Below are 21,305 nucleotides of genomic sequence, written 5' to 3' on the forward strand. Positions count from 1 at the left end.
ACATTATTAGAGCAAGAGGATTGAATCATCGTCAATTCCAAGAGTTTTTGACCCAAAAGTGCGAAGTGGATCACAGTAATGTGGTTTATTATAGTGATGTGCGTTGGTTGAGCAGAGGGAAGGTTCTTAAGAGTTTTTGACTTAAGGAGCGAAATACAGCAGTTCATGCAAACCAATGGGAATCCGATTGCGGAATTTAACGATCCGAAGTGGATGACAAACTTTGCCTTTGTGACTGACATCTCGTTGCATATGAATAACCTAAATAAGCGGCTACAATCCAAAGATCAACTGGTGCACACTGTTCGATCACATCAAAGCTTTTGTGGCCAAACTCAAACTTTGGGAGGCACAACTTGCAAAAAAAGACTTAACTCATTTTCAGCTTCTCGCTGAGTCCAACTCTTCGTCTCTTGATGAATACGCTACAAAATTAGCCATGTTGCGAAGTGAGTTTGAAGAGAGAGATTTGTTAATTTTGGTAACCAACAGTCTTCTTTAGATTTATTTTCAATAACATTCAGTGTCATTGCTGCCAAAATGCCAGGCTCAGTACAAATGGAGCTGCTTGAACTCCAAAACAACTCTTTGAGAGAAAAATTATTCAATGTGCCCCTGCTTACATTTTACAAAGACTACATTTCTGAGGATGCATTCCCTAATCTTTGCTGGCATGCTTTGTAGATTTGCGCTTTGTTAGGAAGCACACACTTATGTGAGCAGTTTATTCTGCAGAATGAAGCATGTGAAGTCCAAGACAAGAACTCAGATTATGGACCAACATCTCGAGAATACTCTGCACATAGCGACTTCCAACATCGACAAGCTGGTCAAGGAAAAACATTGTCAAGTTGCCTGTTGATATTGTAAAAAATGAATATTTTCTTCATTAAATTATCTTTTTTCAAGTATTGATTGTATTTACTTATCATGAACCTGACTCCTACCTATGCTCTTAAAGCAGAGCTTGTTTATTTTTATAGGATTTTATGTAAAGTATCAAATGCACAGCGTTCCTTGTGAATCTGGAAAGCATCTTACAATTCTAAATACCGCAGTATAGCTTAGTGGCCCGCGGGCTTCGTTGAAATTTTTAATGTGGCCTGCACTATCTGAAAGGTTGAAGACCCTGACCTAAACCTTTTTCACTTTTGGGAAGTTATGTTGACTGATACTCTCCATTCATGTGTTCCTTAATTTGTAATTAAATTTTTGTTTATATTAAATAATTTATTAACCAAATTGATATATTGTAATTTATTTTGAATATCTTTTAAAGCAGATAGCTATTCTCTTGCAGCTGATAGTGCACATAACATCATGTGCTTTCAATTGAATTATTGTTCTTTTTAGTGGTTTCCTGTAACTGTATCAACAATGGCTATGAAATTTAGCCGAAAATTTTATAAATAAAGAATTAAAATTAAACGTAAGTGATTCTGGTAATAATATTTTATGATTTTTTCCTCTTATGTCTCAGTTTTTAGATGAGTTTAATTTGTATTTTTATTTAGTTGTGTATAACATTAATACTGCATCTTATTCCAATCTTTCTGTCTTCTGATATTCATACTTTTTCACTTAAATTAATTCCTAAATGTTAACAATTCTAGCAAATATTTAGAAATAAATATAGTCCAGACTTACCAGTTTCAAATTAACATATATTATGTTAAATTGTTATCAATTTACCAAGTAATAAGTAAAATTTCTTTATATTGTTGAAACAAATGCTAAAGGAAGAATGTTCAGATAAATTGCATTGTTCAGGAATTATTAGTTCAGTAATGCAGGAAAATTCACTGTACACTACTAGGTATGGTTATGGCGTGCATTTTATTCTCCTTGAGTATTTGAGTCTTCTTCCCTCTGCGCGTTTATTCCGCTTCCAATGCAGGTTCTGCATGTTACATTTTGATGCTCCTCTCCCCCCCACACACAACTGGCCTGTTGCTGAGCCTGCCACTGGGTGGGGGTGTATTTGTGACTGTTGCAGCATGTGTTCACGGGACCGGTTTGCCTTGTCTGAGGGATGAAACCTTTGACACTTGTGTGCATGTCAGAAGGAGAATCCATTCCTATAATAGGGTAATCAATCCGTCTTGTGGGATGAGTTGTTTATTATTACACGTCGAAAAATTAACTTTTCTTTTATGAACATTGTAGTTTTTAAAGTGTTAACTATTTTGCTTATATAACAGTTGGAAAATTTAATCTATAAAGCAAGTGATTTTTTGTGTTGGTGACCAATTCGTACATCGGCTTATTTCTTTTTCTCCTTCAACATGAATTGACTCTTCTTGGCAAGTTGCCAGACTAAGATCTGTGGTCGGACAGTACTTCCGTATGAGCCCGGCTAACTCACCTTTAGTCGAAAGAGACCAGATAAAGGTTTCTCTTATCGTGGATGGGAATTGAAGGAGGTACAGGATGATGGTTTGATGTTAAATCAGGTGTGAGACTAGGATATATGTTATCTCCACTGTTATTCATTATCTATATGAATCATATTATCAAGTCAAGTTGTATTAAACTTAATATCAAAATTGAAGATGTTAATCACAGCTCTTTACTTTGTGCATATGATAATATACTTCTAAATAAATCCAGTACAAGTCGGCAGGATTTCCTGAATAAATTAACTGTTGTGGTGAATGTAGCATGAAAATCGGCAATAAAAACACAGTGAAAGTAGACAGAAATATTGAAAACATCAACTGCATCCTGAATAAAACAAGGGGAAACATTTCAGCAACTTTGGCACAATTTTTAGTGAAGGTGGCAAATTAAATCAAGCACCTTTGTATCATAATGGGAAGACTGATGTATGCTCTTTAATTGGAAAAGGCCTAAGTTCAATTCTTGTCATGAGAGGAATTTTTATATGGGTTTTCTCAGTTGAAGATGAGTTAGCTGATCTCGTATGGGGGTAGTAGGATTTTTTTTCCCCCAGAAACTCAGGTTTTTAATTCCACATACAGGCAAATCGACTTTGAGAACACAGAATTTTACAGACAAAAAATACTAGTGGTGGTGGACAGTAATTGGTGTTGTGTGTAGATGATGGTGGTAGTAGCAGTTCTTTGTAGTTGGATTAAATTGGAAATGGAGAGTTATAGAGTGTCCTCTCTTGATGAGTCCTTTGACTCCTTGAAGGGGTCAAGTGATAATACTCAGACTAAAATATGATATGGACAAAGGAATTAGTTAAGCCAGTATGGTAGGAAGTCAGCTGAATAAACTTATATGGAATAAAAGAGAAAACAAAACTAGTTATATACAAGGGAGTGTTCAAACCAATTTTAACTTAAGACTGGAGACCACAGATTTCAGAGTTCTGAGAATGATTAGGGAAGTGAACAGATGACATTGATGGCTATCATACTAAAAATAAGGAAAGCTAATCTGAGGCAGTATGGTCACTTAAATAGAATGGGAAAATTAGCAAAATAAGTGTTCTTTACCAGATTGGTAGCAAAAAGAAGACAAGATCTTGGTGGATTGATGCAGTAAAAAGTGATTTAGAAGATAGAAATATAGGATCTGATAATGTTAGTCTTTATAGATAGCATATTAATTTGGAGGAAAATTGTTGATAGGAAGTTAGTAATGTACCTTTTTCACGTTGTATTATAATAATATCCTATACCCCCCCCCCCCCCCCCGATAGTACATGCCAGGAATTTGATTCTGTGATGAAAGCTGTTTTTTGTAGGAAGATGTGACTTTCTGATGATTTATTCATGATTTCAAAATTGTCATCCATGTAATGAAGCTTAAGCAAAGATTTTGGATCAGAATTAAAGTTTAAGATGCTTCAACTGGGAAAGAAATCTTTACATGCAAAGGAATTGTGATGGGTTCCCCTTACCCTGGCAAATTGTTACTTGGAATATCTCAAATTAAAAATATAATTTTGAACCAAAATCTATGTTTTGGAATCCAAAATAACATAAATCTGGCCTTGCTGAATATGCAGTTTCTAATACTAGCCACAGAATCCTCTTTGATGATGTTAAATTATTGCATAGTTTCATTATTATGTTAGAAGGAAGTATTGAGGTCCTTCTCCTTTACCCAAACCCCAATGACAGAATGTCTGTTGAAAATTTGGGAAATTGTTATAATTGAATTTCTTAATGTCTTAACGTAGTTGCACACACACCCTATTTCGAATTCTGATATTTTTACTCGACTCTCTTATGAATGCATATGAATTGAATTTTAGGGTTCTGTTTAGTTTAACAACTAAACAGAACTCTTTTTAGTTTAGTTGTTTAAGAAACATAAACTAAAATATTTGTATAATTAAATATCTTTTCTACTACGTTCATGTGCATTTCTTTTCTTTTTGCATAGAAAATAAATTGCATTTTGGCTATGTTCTTGCATATAAAAAGTAAAGATTAGACAACTTTGTTTTTTTTGTCTGCATAAGACAGTATAGAAAATCTTATGCTTTCATTTTGTTCAACCTGTAATATGCTTGCACTGTGGATGGACAGAATGAAAATGTCAAAATGAAAGAAAAAACTGTTTAGCATTGAATGCATGCTTAAATTAAGCTATCTGAAACAGTGTTGACTCTTAGAAATAATTTTCTATCTATTATAAAGATTAATTTTAATTTGTCTTTGGCAGCATTCCCTTGCAATTTGAGGCAGCCTGGGCTTTAACTAACATTGCCTCAGGGAATTCAGAACAAACTCATGCTGTAGTGAATGCAGGTGCTGTAGCACCATTTATTCAGCTCCTTTCTTCTCCCCATGAAAACGTTTGTGAGCAAGCTGTCTGGGCTCTAGGAAATATTGCAGGTAATTCAAATAGTTTGTGTTTTAAAAACATTTGAGAGTATTAGAAAAACTCATTGGTCATGAAGAAATGCCTTTTTTATAAATTTGTATTAGATACGACACAAAAAATTAAAGATTTAATTGGTGCATCCCATCAATGAAAGGTTGTAAGTTTATTGTATATTAGCTTCTGTGTATCGGAACAGTTCCACTGGTGGGCTAAGTAAAATATTTTGTTCTGCACCGGAACGATTTACTGGAGTGAAAAAAAATTTCGTTCCTCTGAATTAAGCCCTCAATCTAGATATTTAGGTTTTTAGATAATTGATGTTTAGGTTCTAGACATCCTAAAACCTAAACATCATTTGTTTTAGTAGAATAGAAATATATTTAGAAAAAATATTCCACTCCGGAATAATTGTCTGAAGAAGTATTTAGTTCTTGCAGTGAAGATTAACATGCTTTTATCATTAACCATAGTTTTGCCTTTACACATAAGTACACTCCTAGTTAGATCAGAATTCTGTGCTGGCCAATTTAACCTTTCCATTCCCATTTCCTCCTATTTCTATAGCCCTTGTAGTGTTGATATGTTGATACTGAACTGAGTTTGTTTTTCTATAGAATTACATCACATGCAACACAGAAACTGCTTTGTTCTTGGTGTTCCTTTTCATGTGCTATGAAAAGGAGTCTCAGTCCAAAGAAGTCCACTACTTTTAATAGATAGGATATACACACGTATAACAAACTACTAGAAAGTTTCATTCCCAAAGAACCAATGCTATTTTAACAGTAAAACTGAAAACCTTCACTATAGCAAACTGAATTTTCTAGCAAATGACTTCACAATCAGGATACAAAGAAATGGTTGGAAATTGCACACTGAGGATAGGACAGAACACAGAAGATGGGGAGAAACTATACATGTCATACAAAATGACAAGAAAGTACAAATTCATACAGTAATAAGAACAAAGAGCTTGAAATTATAAAAATCTAAATGTTGAAATTTCAAAAGGTTGCATTAGCTGAATATCACTTATCTGAAAACTTCATAATGAACTGCTGTAAATATATACAGACTATAAGGCTTAAATTTTTTATTTAAATTGTAAAAACATCGGTCAACAACTCAAATTCTAAATCAGAATTTTAGAATTTTTTTACCTTGCAGATACTTTGTTTTGTGTTTGTCTTTCAAACACAAATCGGCTGCTATATAAAGCTTTCATAACACTTAAATTTCATATTAAAGAAATACTGTATATTGTGTAATATTTCTTTAATTTGCATTTCTAAGGGAACAATATTGAATATTGCCAGCTGTACATCATTTGAGCAACTGTCCAATCAGGTCACTGGTATTTATACCAGCTGTGTATCACTTGTTCCCTTTTCTGAAGTTAATTAATGCAGACTAATGTTCATCATTTCTGTTCCTTTCCTCTATGTAATTGAAGTTTTCAGGTTATTTTTGATTGTTTGGTAGAGACTACACTTATAAAGATTTCAGATAAGTGACATTAAGTCAGTGTAACCTTCTGAAATTTAAACATTAATTCTAGATTTTTATAATTTCATGCTTTTCTAGTTTCCTGTTTGCATTTATACTTTTTCATGTTATCATTTTGTGTGCTTTATGTATGGTTCCTACCAATCCTTTATTCTCTTCTTTTATTTTTTGCGAGTTTCTTTGTTCTCTTTCTAAGCAATTTCCTTTGTTTTTGATTTATTTTATTTCCTGCGATTTTCTTTGTTACGTTTTTTGAGATTTCCTTTGTGGTGACTTGTTTTGCTTCATGAGAGTGAAGTGCAGGCATTAGTATTTTTATCCCGAATTCACTGTAGCCAACCTTGTGGTATAATGAATTACGTCTCCAGTCTGTAGGAGTTTGCTATAGCGATCCTCTACTGTATGTTGTCTAGTAAATGTTTTCCTGACAGTTCCTGCATCAGATGAGTAGAACCTGAGGGTTAACTGTCCATTTAAAATACTGGGCTGATGTACTTAATGTTCTGTCATATGTCTACAGCTATGAATACCTTGAACGATCGAGCATCTGTTGATGATTGATTGTAAAGAAAGATGCAACAATTTTTCAGCATGGTTCTTTGATTTTGCATCAGCTATTCCAGTCTCCTAAACTGATATCTAACTAATATTAGTTTATAGTAAATGATCTGCTCTTATTTTATTAACTATTCTGTTTCAAGTTTTTCCACTTGGTTATATAAGGGGGACCAGAAAGTAATCAATTATTTTAATAGTTTATTTTTAGACGATTGTTTATTCTCTTAAATAACACAAATGATTAAATTTGATTTTTATTTAAATATTAGCATTACTTTTCTATTTAAAAAATCTGTTTTTTTTTTTTTTAATTAGATTTTTTTTAATATGGCAGACTTTAAAGTTGAAGAGCAGCATTTATGTCATTGTATGCTGTTTTTGTTTCACCAAGGAAAGAATGCTACTGAGGCTACCAAAATCATTTGCTCAACTTATGGAGACGTACTGAAGGTTAACAAATGTCAGCGATGGTTTAGGAGATTTGCAGAAAAAAAAATTTTGATCTCTCTGATCGTCCTCGATCTGGAAGACCTCTTACTCTAGATGACAATGCTCTTAAGACTCTCGTTGAATCAGATCCAAAACAAACCATACAAGAATTTAGCAGAGAAACTTAGTTCATCATGGGTCAACTGTCCAAGAGCACTTAAATAAGAGTGGCAAGATTCTTAAACAGAGTATATGGGTACTGCATGAACTGTCAGAAAACAAAGCATAGAGATGGGCGATTTGCAATTCATTGTTAACCAGATAACAAAATGATCCCTTTTTGGAACAAGTCGTAACTGGTGACGAAAAATGGGTGCTGTATAAGAATAATAAACGCAAAAAACAGTGGCTTTCTCCAAATCAAACTCCAATTCCACACCTAAAGATGGACTTCATCCACAAAAGGTTCTGTTGTGCGTTTGGTGGGATATTCATGGAATTATTCATTACGAAGTCATGGAACAAGGTAAGACTATCACAGCAGCCATTTACTGTGAACAATTAGAGCGACTACATCAAGCATTGTTAATCAAACGTCCTGCGCTTGTCAATCGAAAAGGAGTAATTTTGCAGCAAGATAATGCAAAACCACATTCTGCAAGAATGATTGAAGAAAAAATTAGGCAGTTAGGATGGGAACTTCTACCACATCCTCCATATTCGCCGGATATTGCCTCTAGTGACTATCACTTATTCGTGTCCTTAGAACACAGCATAAGAAATAAAACCTTCCGTTCGCAAGATGATGTCCAAAGGAGTTTGATATCATTTTTTGCCTCCAAAGAAAAAACTTTTTTCAAAAAAGGAATTCTAAACTTAGTAGATCGTTGGAATAATGTTAATTTGTTCTTTAATAATATTTATATTAAACAGCTTCTTTATACGAGTTGCCTCGGTCCTAAAAATACTTCAGGTGCAAACTTTGTTTGCTTACACTTGGATAAAGGATTAATTTATCAAGTATATAATTTCTTGGTATTTTTAATTTAACTATTTTGTTATTGTACACAACTGCAGTCATGTATCAGTTACCTTTATATTCTTATGCTAGGATTTATTGATATGCATTTTTTAAATAATTTTTATCACCTATCCTTTCTAACTTCAATTTTAATTTAGTTATATCTACATTAAACATTAGCTAGAATCAATTGTAATTGTAATTGTTATCTTATTGTAATTTATAGGTGATGGCCCATCTTTCAGGGATTTGGTCATAAGAGCCGGTATATTAAAGCCCTTGGTGGAATTGATCAAGCCTGATACTCCTGTAAGTAAATAATAGATTAAATTTAAAACACTCGAATGATAGAAGAGAAACTTAGAGCAATCTGGGTTCAGGCCAATTATAGCTTGTCAGGATCAGACCAACTTTAAGATATAGATGGGGAAATCATTAGAATATAACACGATTCAGTATTGAAGTTCTCTAGATATCTGCAAAAGGCATATGATAATAATAATTCCGTATGATGATACAACAGCCGTGAGTCCCTTTTATGGGGAGGTACGGCACCATCTTAGTCCCCCAAATTTTATTCGGGCTCGGAACTGGCATAGCTGACGAAGCAGGCCTATGGTTGGGTCAGTATTCCTAACTGTAATCCATGTGTGTTCATGGGGCCAGTTTGCCTGTTTGTGGAATGAAAAATCCTGCTGGCCATGCCCAAAACCAGCTAACTTGGCTATGGCTGAGGAAGATCCTTAAGCTCCTCACGTCGACGACAGGAATCGAACTTAGGACACTCCTTCCCCAGGCATATGATTGCGAAGTGCAAAGCCACTAGGCTAACCACACGGACAAGGCATATGATGAGGTGGCAAGAGAAAAGCTGTTCGAACCCTACAATTAGATGGTGTAAATGTGATATTATAGAAAGCAGTGTATATATAGGCTATACCTTATAAGTCAGCAGTTAAAAATGGAGGTAGTGAAGATAGTTTGTAAAATGAGGTATAAGACAAAGGCTCTTGTTGCTGTTATTCATAATCTGTATGGACACATGAAGGAAATTAGCATTAGGGTTTTTTTTTTTTTTTTTTTTTTTTTTTTTTTCATATGATAAACTCCTAAATAAAATACTCTTTTTTTGAAATTGAAAACTAATCTTTAAAAATTGTGTTATAGAAATCAGTAGTGCAAAGTATGAAAAAACAATTGCATTCTTGGTCAAAAATCTGTAAATTCTTTATCCAGGAGCTAAACAAATGTTTCAGCTATTCGAACAAGTTTTATTCATGAACTGCATGGAATGTGAGGTGCATATCAGGAACTTAATCAGGATATTTTGTTAGTACAACATGAAAAATTCATTACTGCTAACTTCCTGTTGACAGTTTTACTGTAAATCTGTTTTAAGTCTTATCTGTTAAGACTTTAGTATTGTCAGATCTTGTTTTGGTTTTCTGATGCACATCAAACACCTGTTTCATTACCTTTTTTAATCTCCCATTCTGTTTAACTGACCATAATACTTGAGATTAGCTCTGACTCACACATTCATGAATGCTAACATTGTCAAGTTTTTCCTCATAATATATTTTTAATGATTCAGCCATCGATACCATCTGTTTGTGCCTCTCAGAAGTTTTCTCAGAATTCGCATATTTATGATTTCCGGTAAACTCTCTTGTATTATTGTTAGTTTCATGTTTAAACTAATTTCTCTACTCCATATAAATTTATTCAGATTGACTCCCTACCTTACCAGCTTTGCTTATTCTGTTGTTTATTTCCATATTTAATTTGTCATCTTCACTAAAAATTGTGCCCGAATAGCTGAGATGTTTTACTTTTAGTTTCTCCATTCAGAATATAGCAGATGTTTTCTGTGGTCCTGTCTGTTTGTTGCCTATCATTTTATTAGTGATTTTCATACTAAATTTGCTACAGCAGTCCTTCAGTTTAGTTAAGGAATTGTTTAGACCTCTGCTGGATTTGAGTATAACACATGCGTGAGGTAAAGAATTGAGACTAGCATCTCCAGTTTTTATAGATTTAATTCCACAGAGTTGCTTATGGATCAAAGCTAGATAAAGAAATCTCCACATCACCTTTTAAGAAATGCAAAGAACTGACATAAGGCTTCTGACCTAATGTGTAAACCTTACTGCATGTGATGCACTCCATTACTAGATAACTGCTCGATACTGAACAAATGAACGAAATGGACTGGCTGAACTTAACATATTGTATTGGTTTGTGCTGTCTGGTTTGAAATTTCATGCAGGCTAGGTCATTACCCAGTTAAATAAGGCCCTGCATTAGGGAACTAGAGTGAACAGTGAAAAGCCAGCTACTGGATCAAACTTTAAATCATTGTAAGCAAAATTGAAGATAAGCACTATCAAAAGTATGAGGCAAGTCCAGAAAGTCGGAATTGATCACCAAATAACATATGGAAGAGGGGTCACATGTGTGCATAGTTACTCATTAGCTAGCTGTTGACCATTTTACTTCTGTCGCGTTATTGTTTGTCTTCTATGAATAAATTTGAGTGCTATGATTTAAAAAAAAATTGCCACTATTTGCAAGGTTCATGGTGTGAAAATTCACAAGAATCACCATTTCACAATTATGGAACTTTCTTTTGAATTCCTGGAAGTTTCACACTCAGGGTCCCAGAAATGCTGACTGATGTGCATAAACAGCAATGAATGAAATTGGCTAAAAAAATTTTTGGAGCATTACGAAAATGAAGGAGATGAACTTTTTATGGTATCATGACTGAAGACAAAACGTGGATTTCGTACACCTCACGTCAAAACAGTCAGTGCAGTTGCACCATTCATCATCTCTGAAAGCAAAAAAAAATTCAAACAGGTACTGTCGGTCAAAAATATGATGGGCGTAATCTTCTGGGACTGAAAAGGGATCTTGCTCATAGATTTTATTCAGCGAGGAACTACAATGCTGATGCATATTGTGAAATGCTGAAGAAACTCCAGCGAACAATTCAAACAAAAGATGAATGTTGTTAGGTGTTGTGCTTTTGCATGACGATGCATGAGTTCACACTGCAATTCGAACTGTCCAGCAGACTCGGATGTTTGGGTGGGAACTTTTCAACTACCAACCATGCAGTCCTGACTTTGCACTCAGTCACTACCGCTTGTTCTTGCATATGAAATAGTGGCTCCCATCTCAGCACTTGGAAGAAGATGAACTGAAGAACAGCATGACTCAGTGGTTGAACTCACTGGCAGCAAACATTTTTGGTGTGGGTATGAAGAAACTGGTGCCATGATACCAAAATTGCCTGGAAGTGAATGGTGACTGTGGGAAAATAAAGTATGTATGTAGGTATTTCAGCATTTAAAACTTTTTTTTTCCTTCTCTCTCAGTTTTTTTATTTATTTTATTTATTTTTTTATTTTTTTGTTCTTGACTGAACCTAGCTTTCTGGACACACCTCATATCAACTGTGAAAAGAAATTGAACTGGCACAACTAGAGAAGTACCTGTTGACATAATTGGTGTTGCTGAAATGGAGAACTAAAACTGGTGAGATCTTTCTAAATAATATAGAATGTTATATTTAGGCAATACTGATCAGAGTAGCATTCATCACCAAACATGAGTTGGATAATGAAACTTTGTCTGTGGTGCATAGAAAGCTTCCAAGAAAGAAGTGTAAGAAATTTGTCATTTGAGAAGACAGCTGGCATGTAGAAATGTTTTTCTGAAAAATTTGAGAAATGCTAATAATGGGTGCCTTTCAAAACTAACCAATGAATGTTCAGATACTTAAAGCCCCCTCATCTCATTATTATTACATAACACCTCCAGAGAGTCCAAAAACTCATTGAGGGAGGGCACCTACTCTACAACTCTCAGTCTCCATCAATCACAACTACTTTCATCTACACTAACGCCGTCTACTGCCCACCACCACCACTAGTAATTTTCGCAGACAATCACAAACATCCATGCCCACGGCTGGATTCGAACCCACAGCCTTTTGGTGGAAGAGTGGATACTCTAACCACTCGGCCAACCAGGCCGGCTGTTTTATTATGTTTACTATGATTACTCTTTTTCATAATCGTCTTTATTTGGTGATGCATTTCTTCACTAGCATCTGATCCACCAGGTCTGTAAAAACACTCCACTGTGTATTTAATCTTTTTAGACTTCACCTCACACCAGATGGCTTCAAACTCACTGCAATGTGAAAAACTGTTACTAATATTCCAGTCATTGATCTTAATTCTAACCAGATTCAAGTCATGCAGGGAAGAGGTAGGCTGATATCATTATCAGCCTACCTCTTCCATCTTGTCTATCCTTCCCAAAAATACTGTATCCTTTGTGCTTGATACCAGTTAGTATGTCTGCTTCTGATAGCCAAGTCTCACTAATGCCTACAATACTGAGGTCCCAATATGTTAACCAAGGCAAACTCTACTCCTTTGTTTCTGAAACGCTTAGGTAACTTACGTTTTTTATACATGAATGCTATGATTAAATTTTCTCAGAACTCGTGGTCAAGTGTTTTATTTCTAACTTGGCTCTCTGAGCCACAGTGGTTTTATACAGCCTGTTACTAGGGCTAGAATTTATGAAACTATTTTCTGTATGAATCTGTATTTTTTTTAACTTCTTGAATATATATTAATAAAGTTCTTAATAAAAACAGGAGTGAATAGTGTACAATGGTGCTCAGAGGCTTATCTCCGAGTGTTCATTAATTTTCTCATTCGATCTATATAAAATCAATTAAATATGTTTCCTCTTTGATATAGTATTCATTATTTCTTCATTTTCCATTGTTATCTGAAACTTCATGATTTTTAGAATATTACCATTTTCCTTCTTACTTGGATAAAAATTAAATTTCTTGTAAACTATAATATACTACAAAATAAATTATAAAAAATTTATAATTCAAATTGGTTTAAACACTGTTTCATATAAAGCTAGTTTAATGTTTTGACTGGTTTTTCTTATTCCAGGCTGCATGCTACCAGCTTTGCTAATTCTGTTGTCAATTTCCATATTAATTTCTCATGTTCACTAAAACTGGTGCCTAAATATCTGAGATGTCTACCTGTTTTATAGGTTTCTATCTGGGGTACTGATGGTTTCAGTATTCCTGCATTCATAGTCTTTTGTATGAAAATCATCAATAAGAAATTTATTATAGCATTTACTCAATTTAGTTAGGGAATCCTGCAAACTTACCTCCAATTTTGACATCAGGCCTAATATAATTTCTTCATGATGGTGATTCATATATATCAGGGCTGTCCAACCTTAGGTAATCCGAGGGCCACATTATAATGCGAATCTAGTAATTTGGTGAGCAATAGCAACACAACCTCGAAAGCTGAACAACACTAATCGCGTGCTTGCGTTCCCGTAAGTGCTCGGAGCATGTGCGTTGGAACAATACAGTGTAAGAACGCTTCTTTGACACATCTAATATTTGAAAAACTCGTAAGTATATAGATGTAAAAACACCAAATAAAATTACCAACATTGAGGTTATCGATTAGTGATAGAAATAAGGGATCTAATATGCATTAGATTCAAATTATTTTATTTTTTTGCTCTTTAAATCGAAACCCACAGGCGGGTTGCATGTGGGCCGCGAGCAGTGCTTTGGACAGCCCTGATATAGATGATTAATAGCGTGGGTAGTATCTCTCTCTCTGTGTGTGGACTGTGCTGCTTGATACAATGTCCCATTTACACCATATAATTGTAGCTGTTTGAACAGGGTTTTTTTTTTTTTTTTTTTTTTTTTTTCCACCTTGTCATATACTTTTTCCAGATCTGCAAGATTTAAATACAGATTATTGTTCTGATGTCATGATTTCTCAACTCTGCTGTAAAGTGAATTTGGCCTGAATCCCACTTGTTCAAGTTTCCCTTCCACAACTTTTCTTAACACTCGGTAAGGATATTTCTCTGTAATTCTCGCATTTCATTTCCTTTTTTTTACAGGTGAATACTATGAGAACTTTACTTCCGTCATTTGGCATTAGACTTTCTGACTGACTTTTGGATTATTCTTTGATGTATCTGTAAAGTGTAGTCTAACATTTTCTGGTTGAATATCATCTACTCCAGCTGCCTTGGGGTTTTGGACAACTTTTGCTAACTCTAATGATATGCACTCCTGATTACTTGCCTCTTCAGTATTGTTTTTATTATTATTTTTATTTATTTATTTTAGCAGTCTTTCAAAGTAATGATTCCAGACATCTGTATTTCCATTTTTATGTCACCCTTGCTATCTGTCATTCCTATTACAGTATTCTTTCCTCTATTTCTTATTTTTTCAATAGCCTTCTGAGCATTTTTCCACTATCTTGATATTTATCTTCCATAGTCTTGTCAAAGTTTTTTACTTACCTACTTTCACATTGCTTTGCTGTCTTACATTTTTCTCTGTATTTTCTATAGGAACTTTCAATATTGTTTCTTTTCTGGGACTGCTTCTCTTTTCTTCTTAAGGTGAAGTTGTGATGTGTGTATCCTTGCAGGCTCACCACATTCCCTCCTGGCAGTATCAAGTAATGTTTTCTTCAGAGCTTGTTACTTCATCTCCAAAGTTTGATTCTTGTTTTCAAACAAGAATCAGGTTTAATGCCATATATTTTAGTGTTTCTACTCAAATATCTACTCTAGCTGCCTTTGCACATTTGAAGTTTTCAATGGCTTTTTCTACCTCTAGTATTGATATGTACTCCTAATTGCATTCTCTTGAATGTAGCATTAAATCTGATATTAAAATTGGAGTTATTCAAATGATCTCGACTTTATTTGTTTTACTCCTAAATAAATCCATTCCATTAAGCTCTGCTGTGTGTAATGGCAAAGCTTAGTGGAAATGGAGCTAACCTAGTATAACCAACCCATAATACTAAAAATTAATTATTTACTAGTTAAAATTTATTCTAGAAAGAATTCGGAACAGAAAACATCTGAATGTTTATGAGGAGAAAGATTGTGCTTCATTTGTAGAATTTTCAGATGTTCCTTCAAGATTTATCTTATTTTGATATTTAGTATTAAAGTTAATAATTTACCTGAAAATATTGTAAGGTCAAAATTAGGGATTGAACCAATAAATGTATCTATAAAAAGTTAAAATAGCAGGGATAAAATAAAAAAAAATAAAAAAATAAAAAATTGATTCCAAACCAGTAAGAAAAACTTGTGTGTGTGAGAGATAAGCCAGAATGAATAGTAGATTCAGTATAACTGGTATTTCGTGCAGATTGACATTTCAATTTGATGTCCTAATATTTCTGTAGGTAGTCAAATGTTCATTTGAGTTCCGGTTTAGAGACCACATGTTTATTAATTAAAACTAGTTTTATTAAAATAACAACAGTTATGCAAGCTGTCAGACTTGCATTATCACTGGTGCAGGACTTCTATTAATTGATGAAAAAACTAGAAAGAATGATTACACATGAAGATTTTTTGCAAACTTCAACAGTATGGTACATATAATAAAGTAAAAAAAAGTGGGGGTGGATTAAACAGTGCAGTGTGCATGTTACTGAACAAAGCTAGTTATTGCTGTCACTTTCTGTGGCATAATGCATATCATATCCCAGATCTGATGCTGTTAGATTCTTAATAAATGCAGACCAAACTTAGTGTAAAATTAAACTTTGGTTTTTCTTTGATGCATTTTTAATCATCTTTAAATTTTCTTGTATAACAGTTACATTCGATGGATAGCATTTTTTTTTTTTTTTTTCCAAATTATGTGGTGACATATCCTGATTTTTCTTTACTGCATCCTTTACGTTTTCTGATGTGTAATTCTCTCTGGATTGTTCTGTCTGGCCTACATAGCATGAAGAACAATGAATTTTATATTTTTAGATATATTTTTTTTTATGGATGGATGTGGAGGTTTCGGTGGATGCAAGAACCTAGAAATCAATCCTGTAGATTCGTATAGAGGCCACTGTAATTATGAAGCATTGCTGCAGTCTTGTCCATAACATTCTTGATGTAAGGTAATGTGATTTCATTTTTTGTAATGTTGTTTATTAGAAGGAACTGTGGGATGCGTAAAATGTTAATGATCTTCAATTCATACCTTTTGAGAGAGAGAGAGAGAGAGAGAGAGGGTTTTAAGGTTTTTTTTTTTTTTTTTTTTTTTTTTTTTTTTTTTTTTTTTTTTTTGTTGTCATACTGAAGATGCTGTAGGCATCTTCAGTATGTCCTTCTGTCCTGTAATGTTTTAATTGCACCTTTCTTTTGTAATGGGTGGTGTGAAGCAGCATTCTCCCAGTTTTGGTTGATTTCCTGTATACTGAAAAGATCGACTGTTTTTCTTCTTCTGGTCCATAAAGATGTCAGGGAATGGTAGTTTTCTGCAAACTTCAGGTTCTAGAGTGAATTTTATGGTTTGGTGCAAGTTGTTCAGATAATTAAATTGCACTAATCCTTCTGTTGTTCCCAATCAAATAATGAAAACATCAACATAATGCAGCCAAAGTTTAGGGTTTTTTATGACATATTTCAGTGGCTTTTTTAATTTTCCATAAATAGGTTTTGCTAGGATTGGTAAAGTGGGGGGGGGGGCAAGTCTTTGTGTGTTTTCAAAATCCTGGAATTGAATGTGTATGTTAGGCTATTCAGACATTGTATTGAAAACAGTGTCTGCAGAAATTTATTAAGATTGACTGTGTCATCCCTATTGATATTGGCAAACTTGCTAGAATATCTGAGGATTCTATTTCTAAATCTTTTGTTTTCAGTAAAATATAAACTATTTTTCACATGTGATACTGTTTTTCCTGTGTCTGGAGCTTCCGTACTTGATAGATATCTTGCTAAGTTTCAGAATCTTGCATCTGCAATAGGAGACAGTGGATCTTCTGGTTTATGGATTTTTAGTGGTCCATAAATTTTTGGAACTAAAGGATGTTGTGATGTTAGAGATTCCTATAATTCTTCTGACCAATTGAGTAATGTCTGGTTTTATGTTTTATAAGTTTGTCATTTATTACTGATGAAGACTCTTGTAATTAGAATATTTGAAAATATTGGATGGCTTTTATAAATATTATGAATATGAGACTTATGATTGTATGAAGTTTGATGTGTTTCTTTGGGATGAGGGCACACGATGTTGGGCAGCATGGATTGGATGGCATAGTCTGTTGTTAGCTGTTGTGTATATTGTTGAATATGGAAGATATCTTTTAAAATGTGTGTGTGTGATTTCTTGATTTAGTGCAGTTATTTTTTTTTAATTAATAAATTGTGTTAATTCAAATCCTTTTATGTAGTAGAGGTTATGAGATATGAAGTGCAAGTACTTTTCAATATCTTTAGTATCTCTTTGTATTTATGTAATGATCTTGTCTTGCTAAGATCATTACATAAATACAAAGAGATACTATAATCAATGTGTTGATTATAATCACAGATTATAATCAACACATTGATTATAGTATCTCATTGTATTATAGTATCTCATTAATAACAGACAACTTCCAAGTTTTGGAAGTTTTCTGTTATTAATGTTATGGCTCGTTGGAAGACTTTCATAAATAGTTTGATTACATTCTTTAGAAAATGTGGCTGAGATTCTCTTTTAGATATCTCTTCACTAATTAATAGATCATTTTGTTTGTTCTTTAAAGTTGTGATCATTTATAAGCAAAGTGTGGACAATGTCCAGGGTTTGAGGAAGAGAAAGAAGGTAGAGGAAGAGTTAAGTTAGTCATGTCTAAAAATTTTCTTGTGGTAATCCATTTTGTCATTGATAGTATTGTCACCTTTATTAGTGTTAACAGAATAATATTGGGGTTAATTTTTATGGTTTTTAAAAAACAGGTTGATAGTTTCAGTTTAGGAATTATTTTACTATTAATAACATTTTTGTAAAAAAATAAAAAAATAAAAATCTGAGGTCAATTTCTAATTTAGTTTTGGCCTTGTTAATATATTATTTTCTGGGGAAAAATTTTTTTTGGGAATAGTAAAATTTAAATGTTAAAACTTATTTGTTTCCAGAGAAAGCATTTAGTTGGATAGTTCTCCCCCCTCCCCCTCTTGATATCAGGAATTGGATAATTAATAACAGATTAATTTGGAACAAAATTGTTCATAATCTACAAATAATGTAAATTTAATCATGTTAATATCCCATATACTCCTTGAGGATACCTAGCAGGAATTCAATAAAATGTAATATTGAATGGTTATTTCATCTTAAGTTGTTACTCAGTGAATTATCAGAAGCAAGTAACTCAGCTTTGTGTGAACTTTTTATAAACCTAATACTATGATAGTATAGTTAATTCTCTAAACTATTTTTTTTTTTCTTCTAGTTTGTTTTGTGTAATCAAGAGGAAATCCCTCTTTCCTTTGAGTGACTGGCTAACACCTCCAATTGAAAACCCTCTATAAAGGTTCTTGGCCTATCGAACTGGGTTTGAAAACAGGTCTTCCAGCAACTTCAGTTTTTTATAATTAAGATCTTAATGTCAAAACATTGGTCAACATTGACAGAGTATATATTTCAATGTGATATAGTTTGTTGCAGCTGGTTTTGAGCTAGATAAACCAACACTGCAGTTGAGGTTTCATCCACTGTCTACATTGGCTTGGGTGCATGATGTGCTATCTGCCTAGTGTCTTTTAGGTTGAAGATTTTAATTTATTACTTATCACATGCCATTAAGAATTGCAACTTAAAGGTTAGCTTATCTGGAGGAATCTTGTCATAGCACCAGCAAAACCAATAGAACAATTAATAAAATTCATGTAAGCAGCATCAATTTACTTTATAAACAGAAGGCAACCATAGAAATCTTGATGCTTCCTTGGTCATTTGCTTTTAGAATAGTATTTCATGCAGGGAATAATTCTTTTCAAAACAAAAAGAAAAGCAAGCGAGATACTTCAATTAGTATAATATGCTGTATTCCATGATAACAGAGGTAGCTATGGTATTCATCATCAAACACAAAAAGTAAATATCTTGAATGGTAAGTAGTTTCAAATAGTGTGGGCAAATCTTGAAATGAGAAAATCAAAGATCCTATGGGTTTTAGAATGTAAGCAGTAAAGGAATTATGATCCCATGGGTTTTAGAATGTAAGCAGTAAAGGAATTATGATCCCATGGGTTTTAGAATGTAAGCAGTAAAGGAATTATGAATAGCTGACATAAAAGAAAAGCTGGTTCTTTTAAGCAACCTTTTAGAATGTATCCTTTGTAAAGACTTGGGATTTAATCCTGTCTAGGATGCAAAGAACTTCCTTAAAAGCTTTTCAACCAAAGGTAAATCAGCTAGTCTCATACAGAGGTGGTAGTATTTTCTTCCATGAAACCTGTTCTGTAGGATGGCTTTTCATCCCACAGAACAGGCAAACCTGCAAAGAACACAGTTAACAGACAATACACTTGTCTTGTGTTTTAGTTGCTTCAGTCATAATGCTCAATAACCCAGTATAGGTTTATAAAAAACCAGAGTGTTTGACTAACATGCCATTAAAAGAAATGATTATATTTTATATCTTAGCAAAAAGTAATGTGTTTAAAGATTTTTTTTGCATAGCTTTCCAAAATCTGGTTAAGGGAAATGTCAAGAATTTGATTCAAAGTGTAGAAATAGTTAGATATTTGAAGAGATCAGCTGTTGCAGTCTTCATCTTAATTTTGTTAAGATTTGATTTGTTAAGAATGAATGATACAAATATTTCTGCTTACACAGAAATATCATTATTCATTGATTTGAAGATTTCTGGTGTCATTTAATCTCAAAGAATTTCAGAATACAGTAATTTATTAAAGGTATTATTTGTTAATTATGATCAGCATTGAATATCAGTTTATAGCTCAGTTGTGAATTTACTTAAATCTTTTCTCAACTGAGCAGAATTTTTTTTTTTTAAAGTAACATTAAGATTGACTTAAAAGTATGAAATACAAACAAAATTTACATAATTAAAAATTGCATGAAGTCATGCATATTTTATTTTAACCATTAATCTATCAACTTTAACCATTCTTTAATTGAATTATTAAAGTTGCTTGCTACTTGAGCATGTTTCAGGCTGTTGAAATATAGTAATGACAAGACCACATCTAAGTTCTTCTGAAATGAAGTTAACATTTCTGTCAGATAGGTGATTCACTATTTGAGTTGCATTTTTAGACAAATTTTATTTCACATAATCCTGGATTTGAGGTATAGTTAACAATTCAGATTTGTTTTTTGTTTTTTTTTCCCCTTTTAAGGCTCCATTTTTAAGAAACATCACATGGACTCTTTCCAACTTGTGCCGCAATAAAAATCCACCACCTCCATTTGAAGTAATGAGACAGTGCCTTCCTACTCTTTTTCAACTAATACATCATCCAGGTAAATATGAAATAAGCATGGTGCATATTTCTCCTTTAAGTGATATATTGTTAATTGATCAAAATGTGAAATGTGTGCCAAGAAAATCGAAAGATCATAATATAATATACCTAGTAGTTATATTTCATTATTACTGTGAATAAAATCTCACTCAGCTATTTTGCATTGCAGTTATAAATTTTGATTTGAAAGGGTGTAATTATAATAGATGTTCTAGTTAAATGAAAGTTGGATAACCCTGAGATATTCTACCTCCTGAATAGGGCCTATCATTATGATCAAAAATAGTAGAGCTGCATGTTAATTACATATAAGCAAATACAACTGACATTTCTTGAAACGAAACAGCAACTCTTAAACTTAAAAAAGAAATTATTACAACTGGAGTTAAAGACAATGCTGTTGGCATAATGTGAATCGCATTATTTAAGAAGATTCTTTTAAAAGATAATTCAATGTAACATGTTAACACTTGTTGAGTGGATAACCTGAAAGGAAATATTCAGTTGTTTGCTGATGATGCGAAATTAGGTAGATTAATAATTAATCAAGGCGTTGCAGGATAATTTAAATAGGCTGTCAAATAGGCAAAAGTTA

The 21,305-nt window shown here is 33.2% G+C and overlaps 1 protein-coding gene across 1 annotated transcript in view; it reads left to right on the forward strand.

Moving 5' to 3' along the window:
* LOC150095978 (importin subunit alpha-1-like) overlaps window positions 1-21,305 on the forward strand; it is a 134,023-nt gene that overhangs the window by 68,747 nt on the left and 43,971 nt on the right. The window contains exons 5-7 of the mRNA XM_090409380.1: window positions 4,642-4,814; window positions 8,544-8,626; window positions 20,585-20,708. Of these exons, the coding sequence (XP_090265506.1) occupies window positions 4,642-4,814; window positions 8,544-8,626; window positions 20,585-20,708 (380 nt within the window). The remainder of the gene's footprint in view (window positions 1-4,641; window positions 4,815-8,543; window positions 8,627-20,584; window positions 20,709-21,305) is intronic.

This window comes from Typopeltis vanoorti, chromosome 19 (genome assembly GCF_054136105.1).
Source record: "Typopeltis vanoorti isolate ZY-2024b chromosome 19, IOZ_Tvanoo_1.0, whole genome shotgun sequence".
In the NCBI taxonomy this organism is placed as follows: Eukaryota; Metazoa; Arthropoda; class Arachnida; order Uropygi; family Thelyphonidae; genus Typopeltis; species Typopeltis vanoorti.